The sequence below is a fragment of the Venturia canescens genome, chromosome 6 (assembly GCF_019457755.1).
Source record: "Venturia canescens isolate UGA chromosome 6, ASM1945775v1, whole genome shotgun sequence".
Classification (NCBI taxonomy): Eukaryota; Metazoa; Arthropoda; class Insecta; order Hymenoptera; family Ichneumonidae; genus Venturia; species Venturia canescens.
This window is the reverse complement of record NC_057426.1, coordinates 1,060,709-1,080,693: the sequence shown is the minus strand read 5'-3', so window position 1 is coordinate 1,080,693 and position 19,985 is coordinate 1,060,709. Positions and strand designations below refer to the sequence as shown.

Below are 19,985 nucleotides of genomic sequence, written 5' to 3'. Positions count from 1 at the left end.
GTAAAAAAGCTCCTGGTTTAAGCTCTTGGCTTTTTATGACGCATATCTTGACGGATAAACGCTCGTAATACTCGAGATGCGACACTCTGTACACGCGAATGTACATGTCAATTGGGAAAGAGAGCGAGGGAGAATAGTTTGATAAAGAGAGAGAGTTGTTACACGAGTAGGTAGTAATATGTGTGTACGGCCTCGATTCCGTATCCCTTCGCAAATCCCCACGAAATTAATAATGCGGGCACATCCGGTGACGGGGACGTTTCTGCTCTGGTACATTCTGCTCTTGGATTCTATACACTGGTTCGTCGTGGCTCCTGTTGGTAGAGGGGAATTGGAGAAGGCTGCTGGCGCGTTACCACAGACAGTTCTGCACGTTACACGTGCCGCCCGATGTTCCTATCTCTAGTTCTAGCGATTTCTGGTCGCGGTGGTGATGCTGCATCGACGAAACTCCACGCAACATCCGGCCGCACTCTGAACACGATCATATTCGCTGTATGCTTCCCGTCCTACCCTTCCATCCACACTTTCATTCACCTCTAACACTATCGCTGTGAACTATGCTTCTCTTCACTAGCCCCTTTATGCCTGTATGCTCATTCCTATTGCATATACTTGGATACGTGTTTACGTATCTATGAAGTACACATCAGCTTTGCATAGACAAACTCCAACCTCCTACTGCTGGATTCGTCACGACTCGATTACTTTTTCTCTATTTTCCGAAGACTGACGAACGAAAATAATTCGAAACTCGTGTTCATTCGAAGGATAGTTTCCCCGAGTTTACTAATTTCCTGGAGATTGTATACTTTCCCTAAGTTCCATGGAACATGGAGCTTGGAGTAACGAAAAGAAATTGAAACGCTCGTATCATTTGAAATTTTGGAGCAATTATCGGTTTAGTGAAAACGCGAGAAAAAAAACGTCTCGTACCGAACCTCGGATGGTTCGAGGTGTATATGTGTGTGTGTGCGAACTTCAATGTATACGCATACGGGTAGGACGTTGAAGTTTGGCCGGGATTCCCGATCCCGAATAGCGAAACTAATGGGACCGAACGCTACAATCTCCGTTATAGTTCGAAATTTAGTGATGCCGTTCGTATCGTGAGAAATTGTGGTTTGCTCATTTGTACGAATATATCGGAGGGTTGTAACGATGGAAGGGTCTCGGTGGGGAGTTGAATGTTATGCGAGAGAGAAGTATAAGCGTTGAAAATGTCACAAGACGAGGTGATATTGCCGTTGAAAATAAAATGAACTAATCAAATTTATTGTTGGAATAACTTTTTTTTTTATTTTCCCTCTTACACCCTCGTGTGTTTATGCATTCGAATATAAAAGGATCCGTAAAATACCCGCACAGGCGTTGACTCCAACGCTGAATATGACGGCAACACATTCTCAACTCGCACCGACTCGCACCGAAACTTTATCCGGGTTAATCGGACTTTAATGGGACGTGAGATTCCATACATAAACGTAGTACATATGTGAGCGTATATAGAAGATAGAAGTATATAATGAGGGTTGAATCCCAATACACGTGATGCATAAAACGTGTGAAAGTTACATCCTCGTCACGTTTCTGTCATTTTATCATCCCACTAAAGGGATGAACAAAGTTTTCATAGTTAATTATCATTTTACGATTATACGCATTATATTATAAATCCATATATATATATATACATACAGTACCATTTTCCTTACTCGTATACGTACGTAGAGAAGAGTGGATGTATTTTACGTATTATCGTTACATATTTATTCGCAGATACGAGGCAATTTTCATAACCATCATCGCGGAATTATGATCGTACGAAATCTCAACGTAAAAATAAACCCTCATTACCCATATCCATTGATGATGTTACAGAATTTCCATATGAAAACATGATGTTTTGCTTCCTCATGGAGGAAGCTATGTGATGATGAAAATTTTTTTTTTTTCCAGTTTTCAATGTCAACGTGCTCAAAATGTCCCAGAACATCGAAAAATCATATCTAGAAAAAATGTCCGGATGAATTACGTGCGTGCGTTATGGCACTGCAAAATTATAACGCTTATAACTCGAAAACGATTTGAGATACAGGACTACTGTTTTGCACAGATGTTAATTTATACAAGCTCTTCATTCTCTGATAATTTTGTCAGAATTTGTAAAAAAATACGAATCCTACGACGTTTTGAAATTTTCAGATTTATTACTATTTTTTTTTTTATAAATAGATTATCATAATAGGAAGGTTGGTATTGAATTTGGGAAATATCGCGGTTGAGCGGTTTAATTTTTATGATTTTTTGAATTTTACGAAAATATGAGTTTTTCAAAAAATCGTTTAACCGCTTTAATTTTTGGAAATTTTGTGAGATATCGTGTATAAGTCTATACCTCCTCTATATTTTCCAGCAAATTTGTCGGAATTATTTAATTTCAATGTAAATAGAAAAACGATGAAAATTGAAAGTTGCAAACTGTTTTTTCTGATGGTTCGTCATTCAGTTTTTTTTTTAATGGATTTAAACAAAGGGATAAATTTATGTTCGTAAAAGAAAGTAGAGAAAATACATTATTTCCTTGTGTACAAAAACAAATGCTGAAAATTAAAATTTGCAAATTGCTTCCTCAAGATGGTCAAGATGCACGATGCTCAAAGTTTCCTCTATGAGGAAGCCAAAATGAAAAATATAGTACCTCATAGAGTAAGCTTTGAGCATCGTGCATCTCGACCATCTTGAGGAAGCAATTTGCAAATTTTAATTTTCAGCATTTTTTTATTTCACGAATCATTTGGGTGTATAGCTCAAGAAACTACGAATTTCAAATTAGAGAGGGAAAAAAATTGGAGGATTACGTTTTCGTTCAATTCGCTGGACTCCGACGAAGCGCAAACATATCATCGTCATAAAACGAGAATAATTTAGAACATTTAGTCAATCTTTGAATAATTATATTTCTCTCAAATTGGAAAATGAATCATTTTACTAATCTGTTATTGTCAAAGCAGAGCATCCACTCGCCGATTGGATGTGCAATGTGCAGCCTCTTAATTGTTTTCCAACGACAGTGGAAGTCGAAAAATGATGATAAACCAGATAAACGGATAACGTACACGGGAATTGCTGATTTACTGCGGTGAATATTATGAATTAGGGATTAGGAGTGAAGATATGCGAGTTATTCAATCGTTGACTAGCATCGGCGAATAGTCGAGAGCTCTTTGATGAATCAATCGTTGTGGCGATGTGTGAGAGGAAGGGAGAGAAAGAGAGAATAATTCATATCAAAATGAAGTATTAATTCGATTATAGACTGTGGGTTGTCGGAGCCATTTGTTGGAGCGTCGCTTGCAACAGCATCATATCGAGAACGATACTGTCCCGTTAACTTTTGTTTCCTTCCCATTGAACGATCATAGCATTGTTGTATCGGTTGTTTGATTTGACGCATACGCGTGTGGATTGTCCATCATCAAATTCACGCTCCATTTGAGTTATCCGGCGAATTTATCTGATTTTCATTCCATCTAGCATGTTTCGTGTTAAATAATAAACGTGTGTGCTCGTGTTTTTCGGGTTCGAAAAAAATCCATAGGAGAGCATTTTTTGAAGGATACAAACATTCCATAATTTAAAAATTCCCGAACGAAGGGAATCAAATCCCTCTTCACTCTCTTCCTGAAAAATCAAACAAAATCCACAAGCAGAAGCGTATATAATTGACGAGTATTCCAGGAAGAACACGCGGATATTCATTGCGATGATAAAGCAGATTCGAGATGTCATAGATTTTCGGCTGAAGAGCTCATTTTTCGACATGTCAAAAACATTGAAAATCCGACGTCCACGTCGGAATATCCTGCTCATTCGTTGTCACGCCCGAGTGCATTACCATACGTTTGGCTTCATACTCATAATATGGACTCGAGATGTGGAAAGTGGTTGAATTTATTATTAATTATTATCTCATCTGCCAATATGAATGGGAGGGGAGGAGGAGGAGGACCGAAACGGAGAGCGAATGATAACTTTAAAGGGGCACGGGCTCGGAGAAAGGGATGCGAGAGAATTATCCACTTGTTGATATACGTGTGGCATTATTATAGCAGTGATTAACTGTACTCTTGGCTATTGGGAGGTTGTTTGCGACCCTCACTGTAATAGTCATATGTGTGCATACACGAGTACAGGAATGAGCCATTTCACGTCAAATTATTCACATGAAACATTATCGATCTTGGAAGATCGACGTTCTCAACATTCATTTATGTTTAAAATTCAAATGTGCGGTTACGCGATTCTGTATTTTCTCATACTGTCGCTTCTCGCCTTCGCTAAGAAAAAAAAAGTCATTGGAACAACGAAATGTGGCATTACCGGGGTGCCAATAAAATATGTGATCGTCACAAGGTTAAATATAACAAACAAAAGACTTTTAGATCAAACTGCAGATTCATTCTCTGCAAAAACATTGCAGTTAAATGAAGAAAACTCTTTCAATAACATTAATTGTTATTGAATCAAACATTTTTTTTTCTCAGTGCAGAGACGAATGAAATTTCGGGTTCAATCAGTGATGGATCCCCGATTAATTAATGGCTTGTAATTTCATTCGCCAAAAGATAAGTTGAAAAAATTTATTTACAATTTTGAGTACATAACTCTGACATTAATTTAAATTGACTGTATTCTTAATTAGGAATAAGTAAAAATCGATCCAATTTAGACACCCATAAAATACAATCCTTCGAGCATAATCTACCCTAATTTGTCAATTCTTTGACATATCAACACCCGCGTTAACTTTGTTCACAAAGCCCTACGCAAAGAACCTCCGCGACATCGGCAAGTGTCTCATTTTCTTAATGAAACCCTCGATGAAATATGCACTATATAAATCTAATATATAAATACGAGTACACGAATATGGTTACATCGAAATGCTGCTAGTGGTTGTATTGACTCCGAAATGGATACGTGTGTGCGCGGGTGTGAGAGCACGTGTGTCTGCGTGCAACCGCTCACCTCACTAGAGATGTCGATGCCCTGACCTAATTACTCTAATTGCCTTCGACGTCCAGGAGCGAATATTCGCACTCGCGAGCGCGGGAGAGCGAGACCGCCAATCAGCGAGTGGTATAATTAGATAGCGCGGTCTCAGTGGCTCGACCCTATCCTCCTTCCGCTCACATCTCTCTCTCTCTCTCTCTCTCTCCCTCCCTCCGGAAAAGAAGGGCGAACTGTTTAATCTCACTGAGTACAATAGAATACGTAGATCCTTTTACGCAATTTCTGTGTGCGCGTGCATGCGCCAGTGTGTTTTACATCTCTCTTATATTTCGCTGTTCTCTCCTCACAACCATTTCCTTTGGATGTACCATTGGAATAACAGGGGAACCGGCCCGGGGGCAACAATAGAGTTGACAACGAATTCAATGATGCAACAGCGCGTACGCTTGTCGGAGATAAATGAATTAGTGAAAAAACGACGCTTCGGGCACTGCGTCAAGTCATAGAAGAACCTATTCTATTTTTATGGGCAGATTGGCTAAATTATTTCTGCATTATCTGCATGATTACTTGAAAAATTGTAATTCGTAACGCTAGAGAGATTTTTTCCTGCTGCGAATCTCATGCTGCTTTTACAGGCTGAATCTCGTTTTTTTTTCTTTTTACATGTATTCGTATTCCTCTGGATCGTAAATCCTCTGGAACGCAGACGTCTCTGGATCCACTTCTATCCTCACATCTCATTTTTCATCCCCTACCAGAGGCTGTTTGTTTTCTGAGAATATACACGAAAAGGAAAATGGATTTATTTCATCTTTGTGAATAGAGAAGAAAGTAATTAGGGAGGGTTGTTGTATTAAAACGTGAAAACGCATCGATGTGATACATCTGAGAAAAGTGACGGGGTAAATCGAGAATTCCGCACGACTCGGAAACCAACATCAACATTTTTCCTAATGGACTAAAATTGGCGAATATCTTAAATTCTCTTCTCCAATAAGGAACTTTGGATGGAAGTTCATGTCTAAAGTTTTATAGACGAAGTCAACGAACCGTCTCCAATCTCCGTCTTCGTGCATTAATCGAACAAGACGATAATCATCTCGAGTATCCCGCAGTTGCCGTGAAAATGCTTGTTCCAGCTGCGACATTTTTTCGAGTTTGATCGTTCGTTCGCGATGAGATGAAAATTCTTATAACTTCGTGTGACTGAATTATAAAAAAAACGGGAGGAAAGATAGAATAATCCTTCACACTGATTGATATAAAATATTATTTAACATTAAATATAAACGTCCGCAAGCCCGATTTTTGGAATTCAGATTTTATCCACACCGAATATCAACCGGCTTACGCTCGCTCACTTTAGCCAGCCCTTTGTGGAGGCGAAGTAAAACGGATGAAGGAACGAAGCGCGCGCAGCCCCGAATAGTTGCGTGTATTGCGAAACCGGTACCGCGACTGCGCCCTCCATCGAGGTCTCACTGTACCGAGTTACAGCAGGACAAGGCAAATTTAATATTCGATTCGTTATCTAACTAGTCAAGTTTGTCATCGCTCGGTAAGCGCGAGTGAGTCTTTCAATTTAATTAAGGATATTGCAATGTGAGGAGCGGAGAAACGTAGGAAAAAGGTGTACAAGCAAGGGATAGACTTGTCCCGTACATAAACTCTCGATTGCAGCTCCAGCTGCGTTATACGTACAAATTTTCCTGCTCCTGCAATGGGCAAACTCGAATAAAGACTGTAACAGTGAAAGAGAAAAAAAGAGTGAGATGAAAAATAAAAAGAAGGGAGGTAGACAAGGGTGTAAAAACAAGAAGAGAGAGAGAGAGAGAGAGAGAGAGATGCAAGAGCAAAAAAGTGGAGGATCGCGCTTAAAAGAAGGGAAAAAACTGAGATGGGTGAAATTTCATCGTGCCTTTTCTTTCATGAGCTTTTGCAAGGGAGAGAGAGAGCCTCGTGGCCGCGTTGCTGCGGTCAACGACACTCCGTCTCGTTTCAACCTCTGTACAATCTGCGTTGTTTTTTATATTTTATTGCCTTTTCTCTCGTTCTTTGTGCGTTGTTGTTTCTCTTTTTGTCTTTTTTTCTTAACTTTTCCTACGCGGCTGCACTCTGTCTTTCTTCACTTCTTCACTGAGGCTTCTTCTTTTTATATGATCTACTATATATGTATATACCTATACGAACAGTTGCACAGAGGGAAAACGAGTTACACAAAGTTTACAAAAGTTAAATACTCGTTTGGAGAGATAGCCCCTCGCCGCCCTCCGCCCCAACATAAAGACCTAGCCTCACGCAGAGGTTTAGAAGAAATTCATCCCTTTAAGTACACCCTTACTTCCCACTCGCCACGTTTTTCCTTTTTTTCTTTCTCCTCTCCTCTTTTCTTTCGTCCCCGGCGACCGCAATTGCATACATATACACTTATATTTACGTGCTTTTAATACGCGACCGCAGCAAACGCCATCGTTGGTCCGTACAGAGCTTTTTCTTCGGCTAAATTTATATAAATATATGTATGCATGACGAGATGCTACCGCGGCCTTTGATTAAGCAAACAAGAGTGAGAATAGCAAAACTGCATTTTCACGAAACCGACGAAATTTCAGGTTTCTCGGAACGGCTGCTGTTTATGATGAATTGTTGCAAGTTTAACGTAACAATCGGCTGCAAATATATGGAAAGCGTTTGTAATCGTGAAACAATAATTAGCCCCACGGAGATTGGAGAGAAACATCTGCTCACCCCCTCGCGATATTCCAATTTCGTCGGAAAGCCGCGCGTTTCTTCCCTTTGGATACTCTCGGAGTTTTTATATAATCTCTGCTTAACGCTAACTTATCGACTGCATCGATTAGATGAAAGCAGGGTAGCGGGGAGATGGTTAAAAAAAAAGATGAAGTGACGAAGAGAGAAAAAGAGAGGCAGAGAGGAAGAGCGAGTAACTCTCGAAGAGATAGTATAATAAAGTTCTAAGGAAATTCGTTGGGTGGGTGGTATAGAGGATCCGAGGAATGATGCTGCACCTCGGTATTAAAGCCTTGTGCTCCTTACGCAATCGTTCTCTTGAATGCCCTCGAATCTGCTGTAATGGCCCGTTTGTGATAGGGACAAATTGATTTCAATTGCCGCCTACGTGCATGCAACCAACGAGAATTGACGAGGAACCTTGCAAATTGGATAATCGCCAGCGCAAGAGAGTGCAGAACCGTCTCCCGCTCTAGCCCCTTCTCTTTCCCCTCCCCGCGGGCCGCTGTCCCCGCCCCTTCTCTTTCTCCCTTTCTCCGTTCCGTGCAATCTCCTTCTCTCTCTCCTTCTGTCTATTTATTTCTGTCTTACTCTTGAGTAAAGTCTGTGCTCGAGGCAGTGTGTTACACAGCCAGGAGAGCCCACACCCCACTCAGTAGTAACAGCCAAGCATAGCCAGACACAACCTTCGCGACAAGAACCCAGCAAGAGAGAAAGAGAGAGAGAGATTGCACAACGAGATAGGGCTTTCGAGACGCTCACGGGGAAAGAGAGACTCTGGGAATCCCCTTCTCTCGCTCTCGTTTCTAGCTCCAGACCTCCGGTTGCCAATGAAAATTGAATTATTTCAACGACGTATAGGCTCATCGTTTTCGACTACGTATATTCTCTTTTACCTTTTTGTACTTGTATACGAAGAAAGCGAGCGAGATAGAAAAAGCGGTACGAGACACAGATAAAATGTATCACTTCTCATTGCTTCTTTTTTCATTCGATTATATGAAAATGAATGCATTCAACGAAACACACGTTTACCGATTTCACCGCTCGCGATCATTAACTCGAAAATTAAATCAATCGAATACAAACTGTTTATCAACTTTAATTTACTGAATTTCACGAAAATACCCATCTATTTTCGTCCAAATAAACTATATATATCTGAAATGGAGCTCATAAATAATTGGTATAAAAAAAGTGCTCGTCATATTTCTCAGCCCTCGCTTCCTCAGCATCTCAACATCGCTCGCGCTTTCGTTCTCCTTCGTTGCCTCGCTACTCTTTTTTATCCTGTTGCCCCCTATCCCCCCGCCCCTCTTTCTCAATTTTAGCCTAGACGAAAACGCGGCGCGGGACCGCGCGCGAGACGGAGTAGGCGTACAAGAAGAGCCTTGGCGTGTGCCGCGATCTTTACAACCCACCACTTATATGTATATGTGCGTGGATATGTATAGTATGTACATAAGAAGTATATGCACTCTGAGCCGCGCTCCGAAACTTTGTTTTCCAAGATCCTGAATATTTCAAGTATCTCACCAAGAATTCCAAAGAATCTCGCTCGCGTCCGCTCCCACGGCAGCCGTCTTTCCCTTTTTCCCTTCGTAACCCTTTCGCCTCTCACTTTTTCACTCGCTCTTTCACCTGCCCCCCTCGCTCTCTTTTTATTTTTCGTTAAAGTACGACGCGCTGCGGGAGCTTTCCCGGTGAATCGGGTACAAAATTCAATTCGAGAGAACTCCGATATTCAACGCACACCAACTTACCAACAACGATATCTCATAGGGCTTTTGCACAAGTATATTATTATTATATGCGTACACACGCGCGGGTGCGTGCGTGTAGCTCATAGAAATACGTTTGTGAATATATATGCGCGCGGGACAATTAGTAAGAAAGGAGAGAGAAAAAAATGAAAAAAGTATGCAATTCGTTGAATCGAACGTTTCGAAGCGAGAGACTGAGACATAATATACGAGAGGTTATTTTTGGTTCTCGCGTGAGTTTTTGAAAAGTGTGAAAGTTCCTGAGAGCCAATTGGTTTTTCCGACGTTCCGGATGCTACCACTTTCCCGAAAATTTCAATATCAAAATAACTTTCAGTCCTTTACAGATTTATATTATTGGTAGAGGAAGGAGAATTGCTTGAATAAGAGAATCAACTCCGAGCGCTATTCGCGAGATTAATTTCGTCATTCCCGGTCGTGCGAGATTCCTCGCTCACTGTCGCATTGAAATATCGAAAGAGGGAAGAGGAATATGGATTCAAAGGTCGTGGCTCGGTCGCGGGATTAGTTTCGAGAATTTTCAATAACCAATATCGCGCGAGGAGGGTCGAGAGATGAAAGAGAGAAAGGGTGAGGAATAAAAATTTGCCCGTTGTATCAGCTCACACTTCATGCGCGTATACTCCTTCGTTATATGTACGGAGGGCCACAAAAAAAACGAACTTCCGATACAAATTGAACCTTATGTTTTGCCCTCTTGCACAGGATACTTTATTACCGATTCGCGATATTGATTCTCGCTAAAATGCTTTGTATTAAACACACAAATAACCCCGATCCGAGATAAAAAGATGAATCTCAATATCGGCCACCGGAACTTCCGACTAATTGCTTTTTCCGTGCCCACCGTAATCGTCAGAATGCAATATTCACATAATACAGGTATATGCGCACAAACTAGAACTCCGGCAAACTCATCAGCCCCGTACGTATGCGAGCCATTTGTCTTAACAACCTAAAATCTAACGCAAATAGATCCATTTTTAGATGCGAATGAATGATTTTCCGTTAATATACCAAACGAGATTGAGACGAGGGTTGAAAGGGTGCGGACGAGTTTTATAAGCCTTCGAGCCCGAACTCTCTACCGGATTTCTGCCACGATAGAAATCCTGCTAGAAAATATACGGCAGTCTCGTATCAGGAGTCGCAGCAGCGGCTCGACGCTGCTATGTATAACGAGAAAACCAGCGCAAGCTCTCCCCGCACTAATATACTCGAGTCTCACGCTTTTCGGACTTAACTTCTTTTGAAAGCGCGCTCACAGAGACACAGAGAAACAACGTTGAATGAGAAAACCGAATGTGTCTCTCTTCTCGCAATCTTAAATCTTCGTCGCACCTCTGTGCTGTATACTTTCAATCTCCAAGTCGAAACAATTTCACTCTATGATGACAGCTTAATTTATTCTTTTTTTTTTTTTTTTATGAAAAACAGGTCCAATGCGTCCAGATTTAGAGGATAACGATGAAGATGGTCCCGACTCCGTGCTCGTGATGCCAGGAAGAAATCCGTTCTCGTTGTACCGACCTTTCTTCCGGATTTCTGAATTCCCGAGTTTCGACGATGATTCCAAAGCCTCGAGTCCCGAAGATCCATTCGATGCGGACTTCCCGTGGAGAGAATCTTCCTTCGGTGGCTTCTTCGACGGTCTTCAGGGTGAGTAGAAAAACTCTCAAATTCATCGGGTTAAAATGAAATAATTGAAAAGTGTGCGAGCTCGAACACTAAAATATCTGCGAAAGATTTGAGCCAATTAACTTTCACAAGTTGAGTCCCGCATTAGGAAAGAAGCAATTTTCATGCTTTTCTTCCATCCGGATTTAGAATTATCTTCTGATGCGTACATTTTTCTCGTTGTACGGTAAATTCGTAATGAAGCTTGGGCATATAGCATACAAAGAGCGGATTGAGCGTTTCTCTCGCTGACGTCGACGCAATGCTTCCAGCATCAGCGGCCACGCTGCTCTCACTTCTCTCTTTCTCCCTTTTTCGTATGACGACGTAAAAAAGCATTCGCACAAAGCTCTGGAGTGACACGTGCGCATAAGAATCACAGAGTTTCGCTTTATCCGCAACAAAATTACCAAGGATATTCATTGCAAACTTTGCATATGGAAATAATTATTATCATCCATACGCCGGCGAACGTATTATTCAAATTTTCTATCTCCCCCCCTCACACAATGTCCACATAAAACGTGCGTAGATGAATTGAAAGTTACGCCGTCGCATGTCCGTATTGTTAAAAGTTTATAGAAATTTTCGGCTCGCCGTAGCAGGGCGTTACGAACATGGGTACAACAACTAAACCATAAAAAAACCCCTTTAAGGTCGTTTTTATAATCCTTCATTGTGTATGCTGTACGGGAAGAATTTTGGTTGACAAGACATCCCAAAATTTCTATCCAAACGGTATTGGATATTTCTCTGCCGAAACACATTGTTTTTAAGTTATTAGTTGTTACGAATTTCATAAATTAGTCGCAGCATGAAACGAGAGAATTCAAAGTACAGAGAGATCAGGGTGGTTCGTCCGAAATTGCTGGCTATTATTTAGACTTTTGATGTTTCATTCAACATTCGTGAAGTGTAGTTAATTATTTCATAGCTATTTTTGTAATTATTGAAATTAAACGATAAAAAGTTACTAGCTTTTCGTACGATGATAAAATTCACCGGTGTATCTTTACTTTAAAGTCGAATGACCCACTCGTGTGAGCCAATCTCTATAATAATTTCAACAAAGTGAAGAGATTTCTCGTATTTTTTGGTCTCCCTCTATCCGAGCGCACGTATATAATCCAGTCGATAAATAATTTACGAAACTCGCGTCGCCAACGAGCTCGAAACGTGGCTAAAGTGAAATATTTATAAACCCGAGCAAGGAAACGGTTAGATCCTCCGCGTATTTAACAAAATGCCCTGGGGCTCTCGACACCACCTCGGGCCAAATCTTTTTTTATCATCTACGCGATAAAATGTTACGGTTAAGCAAACAAACTGCCGCATTTTATTTCAGATATTACATTCTTTCCGTGCGTTTTTTCTTATCCCCTCGACGCGCAAATCCTTGTGCATGTAGACCTCGTGCGCGAGGAAATCGTTAAAATTGCTCGAGAGATAATTCGCAGTGCGATATTTGAGGAAAAATATCGTTTAAAATTAATCTATTCCGAGTGGAATTCATCATGCAGGGGAATTTTTCGTTAAATTCGACGCCTAAAAAATGAGGAACGGTCAAATCTAACGATAGGCGAAAAGGAACTCTCGGAAGAATCGGGAAGATAATGCGACATTCGGCGAGGATTGAGATCTCAAAAATGAGGATCTTCACCAAAAGGAAACGACGAAAGTAAGGATGCAAAAGGAATGGGGAATAATAAAAAATGGAAAAAGCAGGAGCGATGGAATATACACGGGAATAATGATCTTTCTTCGTATAACGAAAAATGTAACAGGTGTCGTGAAAAAATCATGCAGAGATATTTCGAGTCACGGGATCCGTCCTCATTTCGTCGAGTTACATTTTTTTTCTGGCAGAAAACACGTCGACGGGAGTCCGGCACAGCAGCCGAATATTTGCTATGTTGGCGCGCGGTGAAAAGAAAATGAGAGAGAGAAGGTAGGAGGCGAAAAAACGAGTAAAAATAGCTCGAATGAAAAATACGAGAGGACAAAATACACACGGCTCGCCCTCCAAAGCACACACAGGCTAAAAAAAAAGTATCTAGCATGGAAGAATGGTCCTTCTGGTTTCCAACCACATTTATACGATAGACGATATGGCACACGACGTTGGATATATCACTCTGTACTATAATACCGACGTATTCCGCATATACTATATAAATACGTATGTTGGTATAATAGTTGAAACATGAACGATGGAAACGCGAGCATATTCATTCATCGTACAGAGTATTGGCGAGTCGGGTTCCACGTTTCGGAAGGTAGTAGAGGTGCGATGGAAGCCGATGATCGATGCCCTCGCACCACCAACCAAGCCTTCAGATACGACTCGGTATTTACATTAAAAGATAGAGGCTCTCTCGAGTCCTACGTTTGACCGCGGTGGACGCGAGTCGAACGATTCTGTGATTTTTTCGAGTCAAAAGTTTCCAGGCGCTCTTCAATCGGGCAGAGCGTTGATGGGGAATGGACGAATCAGTGATATCGAATATGACGGAGCTCGTAAAAGAGAAGCACCAGCGAGAGGACTGTCGCATCTGAAATCCAGTGAAATTCGAGCCTGTGCGAGGGGACTCGCTGTACGTGGACGCGCTTTCTATACATACCCTGCGCCGCTGCGTGGATGCCGGCGCCCTGAACAACAAACGAATCGTCTGAAACTATTCATCTGGAATGATGATGATGATGATGATGATGATGATGATCGTTAAGTACTTTTCTCCGCAGCTTCCGGGCCGATCCATTTACCACTCGAATCGAAAAACGTCGCTCCCCAATGTGTTTCACAAAGCGAAAACATTAACGCGTTACGTGTGTGCGTGCGTGGGGAGGGATTTTTCGAATTCAAACGAAATCGATCAGCGTCAGTCGACTGCTGGGAAGGAAACTAGATTTCGAAGGAAGCAGATCGTATGCATACATTATACCGTATACATACGTCTATATACGTGGGTACAAGCTGCAGCACCGGTAGTACCACTCTTTTCCGACGTCGGACGTATGGAAAAATGTAGAGTACCTTGGCGAGCTTCCAATTCTGAGTGACCGATACTCGTGTGTACGAGTGCGGTGCACCCATCGCATATATATCTGTATGTAAATATACCTGAACATACGGAGTGAGACAGATTCGAGAGGGAAGAGAACTGGCTACGAAAGAGGGATGGAAAATAGGGGTAAAGAAACTCTGCACAATGTAGCACGTTCCGTACCGAACTAACCGGTACAATCATCGTCTGCATTCTTACTTCGAAAATAATATTACTCCTTGGCCCGCGCCGCATGGAACATGATAAAACTGAAAAGTCCCTACATTTTCAAAGCTCAAATCCACTGCCAATTATTTCAGCTCCGTTTCACGTTTCACCGGCCCTTCTTCCCTTATCTTTATTAGCCTGTCGAGTCGAACCAACCGTGAAATAAAATGAAACGGACCGGCGGATGTACTACGTATGTGTCAATGTGTGGTTGGAACACACACTCGTACACCGATAATGTAAAAACTACTAAATATTTGTTATCCGGTACAAACGAAGAGAGAGGTGTAAATAAATGACGCTCGCCGAGGCTTCGATGTTTGTCGAGATGTTTGTCAACAGCATTCAAGAGCAGTATTAACGATAATGCGGAAGACGGATGACCCTCTCATAAAGGCAATGTGTACATGCGAGAAGAAATTGGAGAATCCATTCGGTGAGATTCTCCACTCGCTGCTTCCTGTTCTTAATGGTCCCGATTGTGAGAACTCTGCGCGGCCGAGGCTCGGGTTCTACGCTCTTGGATATGTCGGACACGAGAACAGGACGTTTGTCTCGTGGCTGGCATGGTAAAAGCATGCAATAAAAAAAGGAGAAGCCAAGCGATATAGGCTGTCCCAAAAATTGATGCCGGAGCTCCGGAGTATAATTGGGTTATGAAATCCTGAGGATCAAAGTCCTCGGCTATTTATCTCGGCAACGATCCGTTGACGAGATATATCGAGATAAGTAGATAGTAACCGATCTCGCGGACCGGGCAATAAGTGGGCGTGGCTGACCGGACTGCCCCGGTTGGATCGCGCTTCTCCGACTCCACACGTCGATACTTCGTGAGAGAGAGGCATCGTACAAAGATCTAGGTAAGAACATTTCTCTCGAGAATTCAACAACGTTACTCCTAAGACACATTTTAGGTGCAAAAGGAAGAATGAGGAACGCCGGAGTCGAGTAGAAAAAGAGGGAGATAGCGCTCCCGAGAGTTTCTAACTACAAGCTGCCCTCGGGCATCCTAATGTACATACATGCATATATTTCGTCAGAGCAATATGTACGTCAAACTAGAACGTGCAAAAGCCCGTTACTTCTCCACAAAGGTCTCGCTCACGTATCGCGCTATTGCAGAATCTTCGCAGTTGCACTCCTCCGTTCGAAAGAGTATACTCGGGCAACAGAATGTTTCCTAGATCCAACGATTATTGAGGCGATGCGTATAGCACAAATATTCCGAGGATCGATGCTCAAAACTGAGCCTGTTTACTATAGACACTCGGACTCGATTATTCTATCACGATCGAGCCAATTAACGAATTTCTTCTTTCAAAAATTCGCTATTAAAAATTGGCCCAAAGACTCGTAATTACGGACTGATAAAACGATCTCAAATTTACGAGAAAAATCATCCCGCGTCAACGATGAGATTAAGATGTAGGAAGAGCTGAATAAAATATCAATCACGACGACAAACTTACGAGTACGTGTGACCACGAGCGCTCAACTATTTATCACGCCCCATGTACTTTATCCAAAACGTACGAGTCTCATATGTATTCACACGTATATACATATATTATATAAATATATCCATCATTGTGACAAGAAATATATATACATCAGAACATATGTGCGGTAATATAATTCACGTATGTGCAAGTACGAAGTTAACGTGGCACTCGATGATCGATAAATGCAGCCGCGCTGTACTCGCCCACACCGAAGAAGCAAGTACACGTAGCCATGTTTAATGTGAAGCGAGTATACGTTGGTGCAAAGGGTGGTCCGCATCGCGTCGGGGCAGAAATTTCAGTGATTAATTTAAGAACAATTTTTCCAAATGATTTCATATTTGTACAGTTTAATTAGAGAATTTGACGTAAAATATATTTATCGAGAGACTAAAAAAATGTGGTTCCAACACATTAGTATACATTATTCCTAATTTATCAAAAAACCCGAGTGACGAATCTAATTACTTGTAATTACGGCTCGGACACTCTGTACGTGTATATTTAAATACTCCCACATATCGATGCGCAATGCGCACACGTATGCACATATTCAATTGGATGTATTACACGTCAAAATATCAAATACATTGCCGTACAGGGGTCACCTGCTGGCAAGAGCAAACCGTATGTGCATGAACGGAACACGTAGCTCGGAGCAAAATCTCTACGCATATATGTGTATATGTAATAAAACAAGGTGAATTTCTGTGCAAGAGTCTCTGCAGGCGCGTGACGCAGTCACGAGTTAATGCACTTACTAAACCTGACATGTGTTTATCGATATATATATATATATATGTCTAAATATATGCGTAGATGGAGTATTAGCGCATCACCAGCAATCCTTCCTCGCGTACACATACACTCTCGAAAAAAGTTACAGCATTTCAGGTAGCCGGTGATTCCTGCCCGATTTTTCAGTCTCTCAAAAAACTTACCTTTCCCTGAGGATTCGGTTTTTTTTATCATTTTTATTTATACCTCGATGAGAATGGAAATGAAATGTAAACGCGCAGTGATCGACGTTTGACTGGTTCAACGTTTCGGCGAAGAAGCAAACATTCAGATCAAATTCATTGTCGTTTTTACGAGTATCGAAAAGAACTCGAAAAAGTGATATCAGCAGTTCAGGGAGATTGGAATGAAGATATTTCAATAGATTTTTCGAACGTTTTGAGAACTTCAGAAATCGGAATCCCTTTTGAGAAAAAAGTAATCCTCGAAAGACTCGGGATAAAAATCTCAAGACCCTTCCATAGCGATCCTTCGCTCTTCTCTCCATACCTGCCCCAATTCCGTCCTCTCTTGTCAAATACTCGCTTTCCTTCGTGTACGTTTCGCTTACGTATCACACGATTGCGAAATACAACTTCCGGCCGCAGCCAGCTAACGTCCTTGATTCTCGCGGTCCAACCAGTTTTGTACTGAACGCGTAAGCCTCTGACGCACACTTGTCTTGATGAATCGTTTTCAATATGCATACGCCACTCACGTATATATGATTGTGGGGGAAAAAGAAACTTGATTCTAATTCAACCATCATTTTCGTCCTTCATTTGGGCCTACTGGCTCATTAGGCAACTATTTCATCAATAAACATGGACCAGAGATGAATCATATCGAAATATGTTTTGAAAAGAATTTTACTGGTGTTGGTAATCACGATGCACTCGAAGGTTATGATACATGATTGTCTTAAGGAGTAGCATTAGAGGAATTGGGGTAATTTCGGCCGCGGTTAAGGAAAATTGATTAACAACGAAACACATGACGAAATTAGAAAATAAATTTTCGATGCATTTTACTCTTCGGTATCTTGATTACAATTTCCGATGTCAATTTTGACTGACAAATAAAAAAAATTGCTAGATATTTAGGAAAAAAAACAACACTCCGCAAATTCAAATTTACCCCGAATCTCCGGGGTAATTTAGGAACGGACGGCCTTTGGGGTAAATCTAGATTGCATTAGAAATTGCTACAAACTATCATAAACAAATTCTCGACTCGTACTTTCGCTTATGCAACTTTGAGAGCCCAGGTTTCACACTCGATTCACATAATACAGTCTTCGGATGATGGATCTTCATAATTTAAAAAAAAAAAAAAAAAACTTTTTTGTTTTCACATCGTTCACTGCTTTATTTATGCATTCAACATCATAAGTCAAAACAAGCCCAAGCAAACCCAAGCATTCACAAAAAAAAAATAAAATTTATGTGGCTTCTGCCTTACGTGATCCGCGAGCCCATAGCACACATGTCAGCTGGGCAGGGTGTCGACATTGTGGTTTTTTTGGGTTTGCTCGGGTGTGTTTGGGTTAAGCCCAAACTAACCCCAAATAAACCCCAACAAAGCCAAATACACCCAAGTATAGGCGAAAAAGAAAATTATATGGCTTTTGCTTCACGTGATCCGCGGAGCCCATAACACATGCCAGCGAGGCAGGGTGTCGACAATCGTGGTAGTAGAGCTGGGTTGAAATTCCGAACCGTGAGAAATCAGAAAGCTCAAAATTCCGGAAATTTCTCTAATGTGATATATCTATATATATATTGGTCCCGCAGCTAGATTTTCGGAATTTTGAGCCTTCTCATTTCTCAAACAAAGTTTGAACAGCGTTTATGATACTCATATAGAACTTGGATATTAAATTCATTTTGTCAGTAATATTGAAACTATTTATCTTGTAGTTTAGTTAATTCATTATATAGGCAAAAATTACATTAAAATGTATGAAATTTTACAATCGGTCCTATCTCGACGAAAGTGTATCACAATTCACGCTTCGTACAACATGAGTTTATTAAACATCGATAAGACTATCGCATAATTTCAAGTGCATGAACGGGGGATTTCGGAATAATGCAATATCCGTATTTACCCTACGTCCGGAATTACCCCACTCTTCCCTTTACAAGGAAAATAAGCGGTTTATCATACATGTTTATTTCCAATAAAAAATTTTATTTGCATTTAATTTAATTTCGTACGAATTTCTCAATATATCTCTACAGAGATGCTCTCGAATATTTTAGTTGACGGATTCGAGAGTTTGATACGCGGGAACTCAATAGCGTAAGAAATATCTCGATAATGAGATACCGCCTCGGAATATCGACGAGTAGGAAAATCCAGAAACACGCGAGGCAGGGAAGGCGAGAAAGGAAGAGAAAATTGTGAACACTCGTTACGCGATAAAAAGATTCATGTACACATGCGGTTTCCTCGGTTGTGAGCGACCTTTCTTCCTTATTCGTGGTTGTCAAAATTTACATTCGCATTATTATATTGATGCAATCTCACGAGTAACAGTAGAGAGAAAAAATACATTTCGATTCTCGGAAAATTGTACCACGGCGTTTGGAGTCTTGTACAGACCGGAAAATCGTAACTTTATTTCCATATTTCATTATTTCCTCTCCTCACAATTACGTTTTTCACGCTTCAATTATTTGAGACTCTTCTAAATTCCTAACTGTGTTGGGTCATTTCGGAGCAATACAAGACGAAAGAAAATATAAATAGAACGGCTTTGTAAATCAAACGGTCACATATGTCATTAGCGGAGGAGTTAATTTAGCACGTGCAAATGTAATGATCATATGCTTATCAATCGGAGAGTTTACCTTCTGATTTTCCACTCGTATCTCTCTCCTTTCCCTCTGTCTCTCGTTCGGGTTTCTCCCCCACTCCTTTTCTAACCGGATCGCACTCACGGTGATTGAATAGTCACGTTTCTTTCCGTTCTACTTCACGCACCCGTGGACTCGATTTCTCGCATAGCCGAAAGATCAAAGCGATCCCAGCTCGATTCGAGTTTCATGGGTGCGTTCATCAATTTCATTGTGAACCCAAAGCCAAAAAGCTCTTGCTTCGCTCCGATTTCATGGATACTCCTGTGCACCAGTATATAATTCTGTCTCTCCTCTCTCCTTTTACTCCCTAAAACGACTCGCTGACTCACTCTCAATCCC

General features: G+C 41.1%; 1 protein-coding gene across 1 annotated transcript in view; it reads left to right on the top strand.

Annotated features, from left to right (window-relative positions):
- Positions 1 to 19,985, top strand: part of vir-1 (virus-induced RNA 1) — a 69,624-nt gene that overhangs the window by 28,577 nt on the left and 21,062 nt on the right. Inside the window, exon 4 of the mRNA XM_043422699.1 lies at positions 10,992 to 11,213. Coding sequence (XP_043278634.1) covers positions 10,992 to 11,213 — 222 coding nt within the window. The remainder of the gene's footprint in view (positions 1 to 10,991; positions 11,214 to 19,985) is intronic.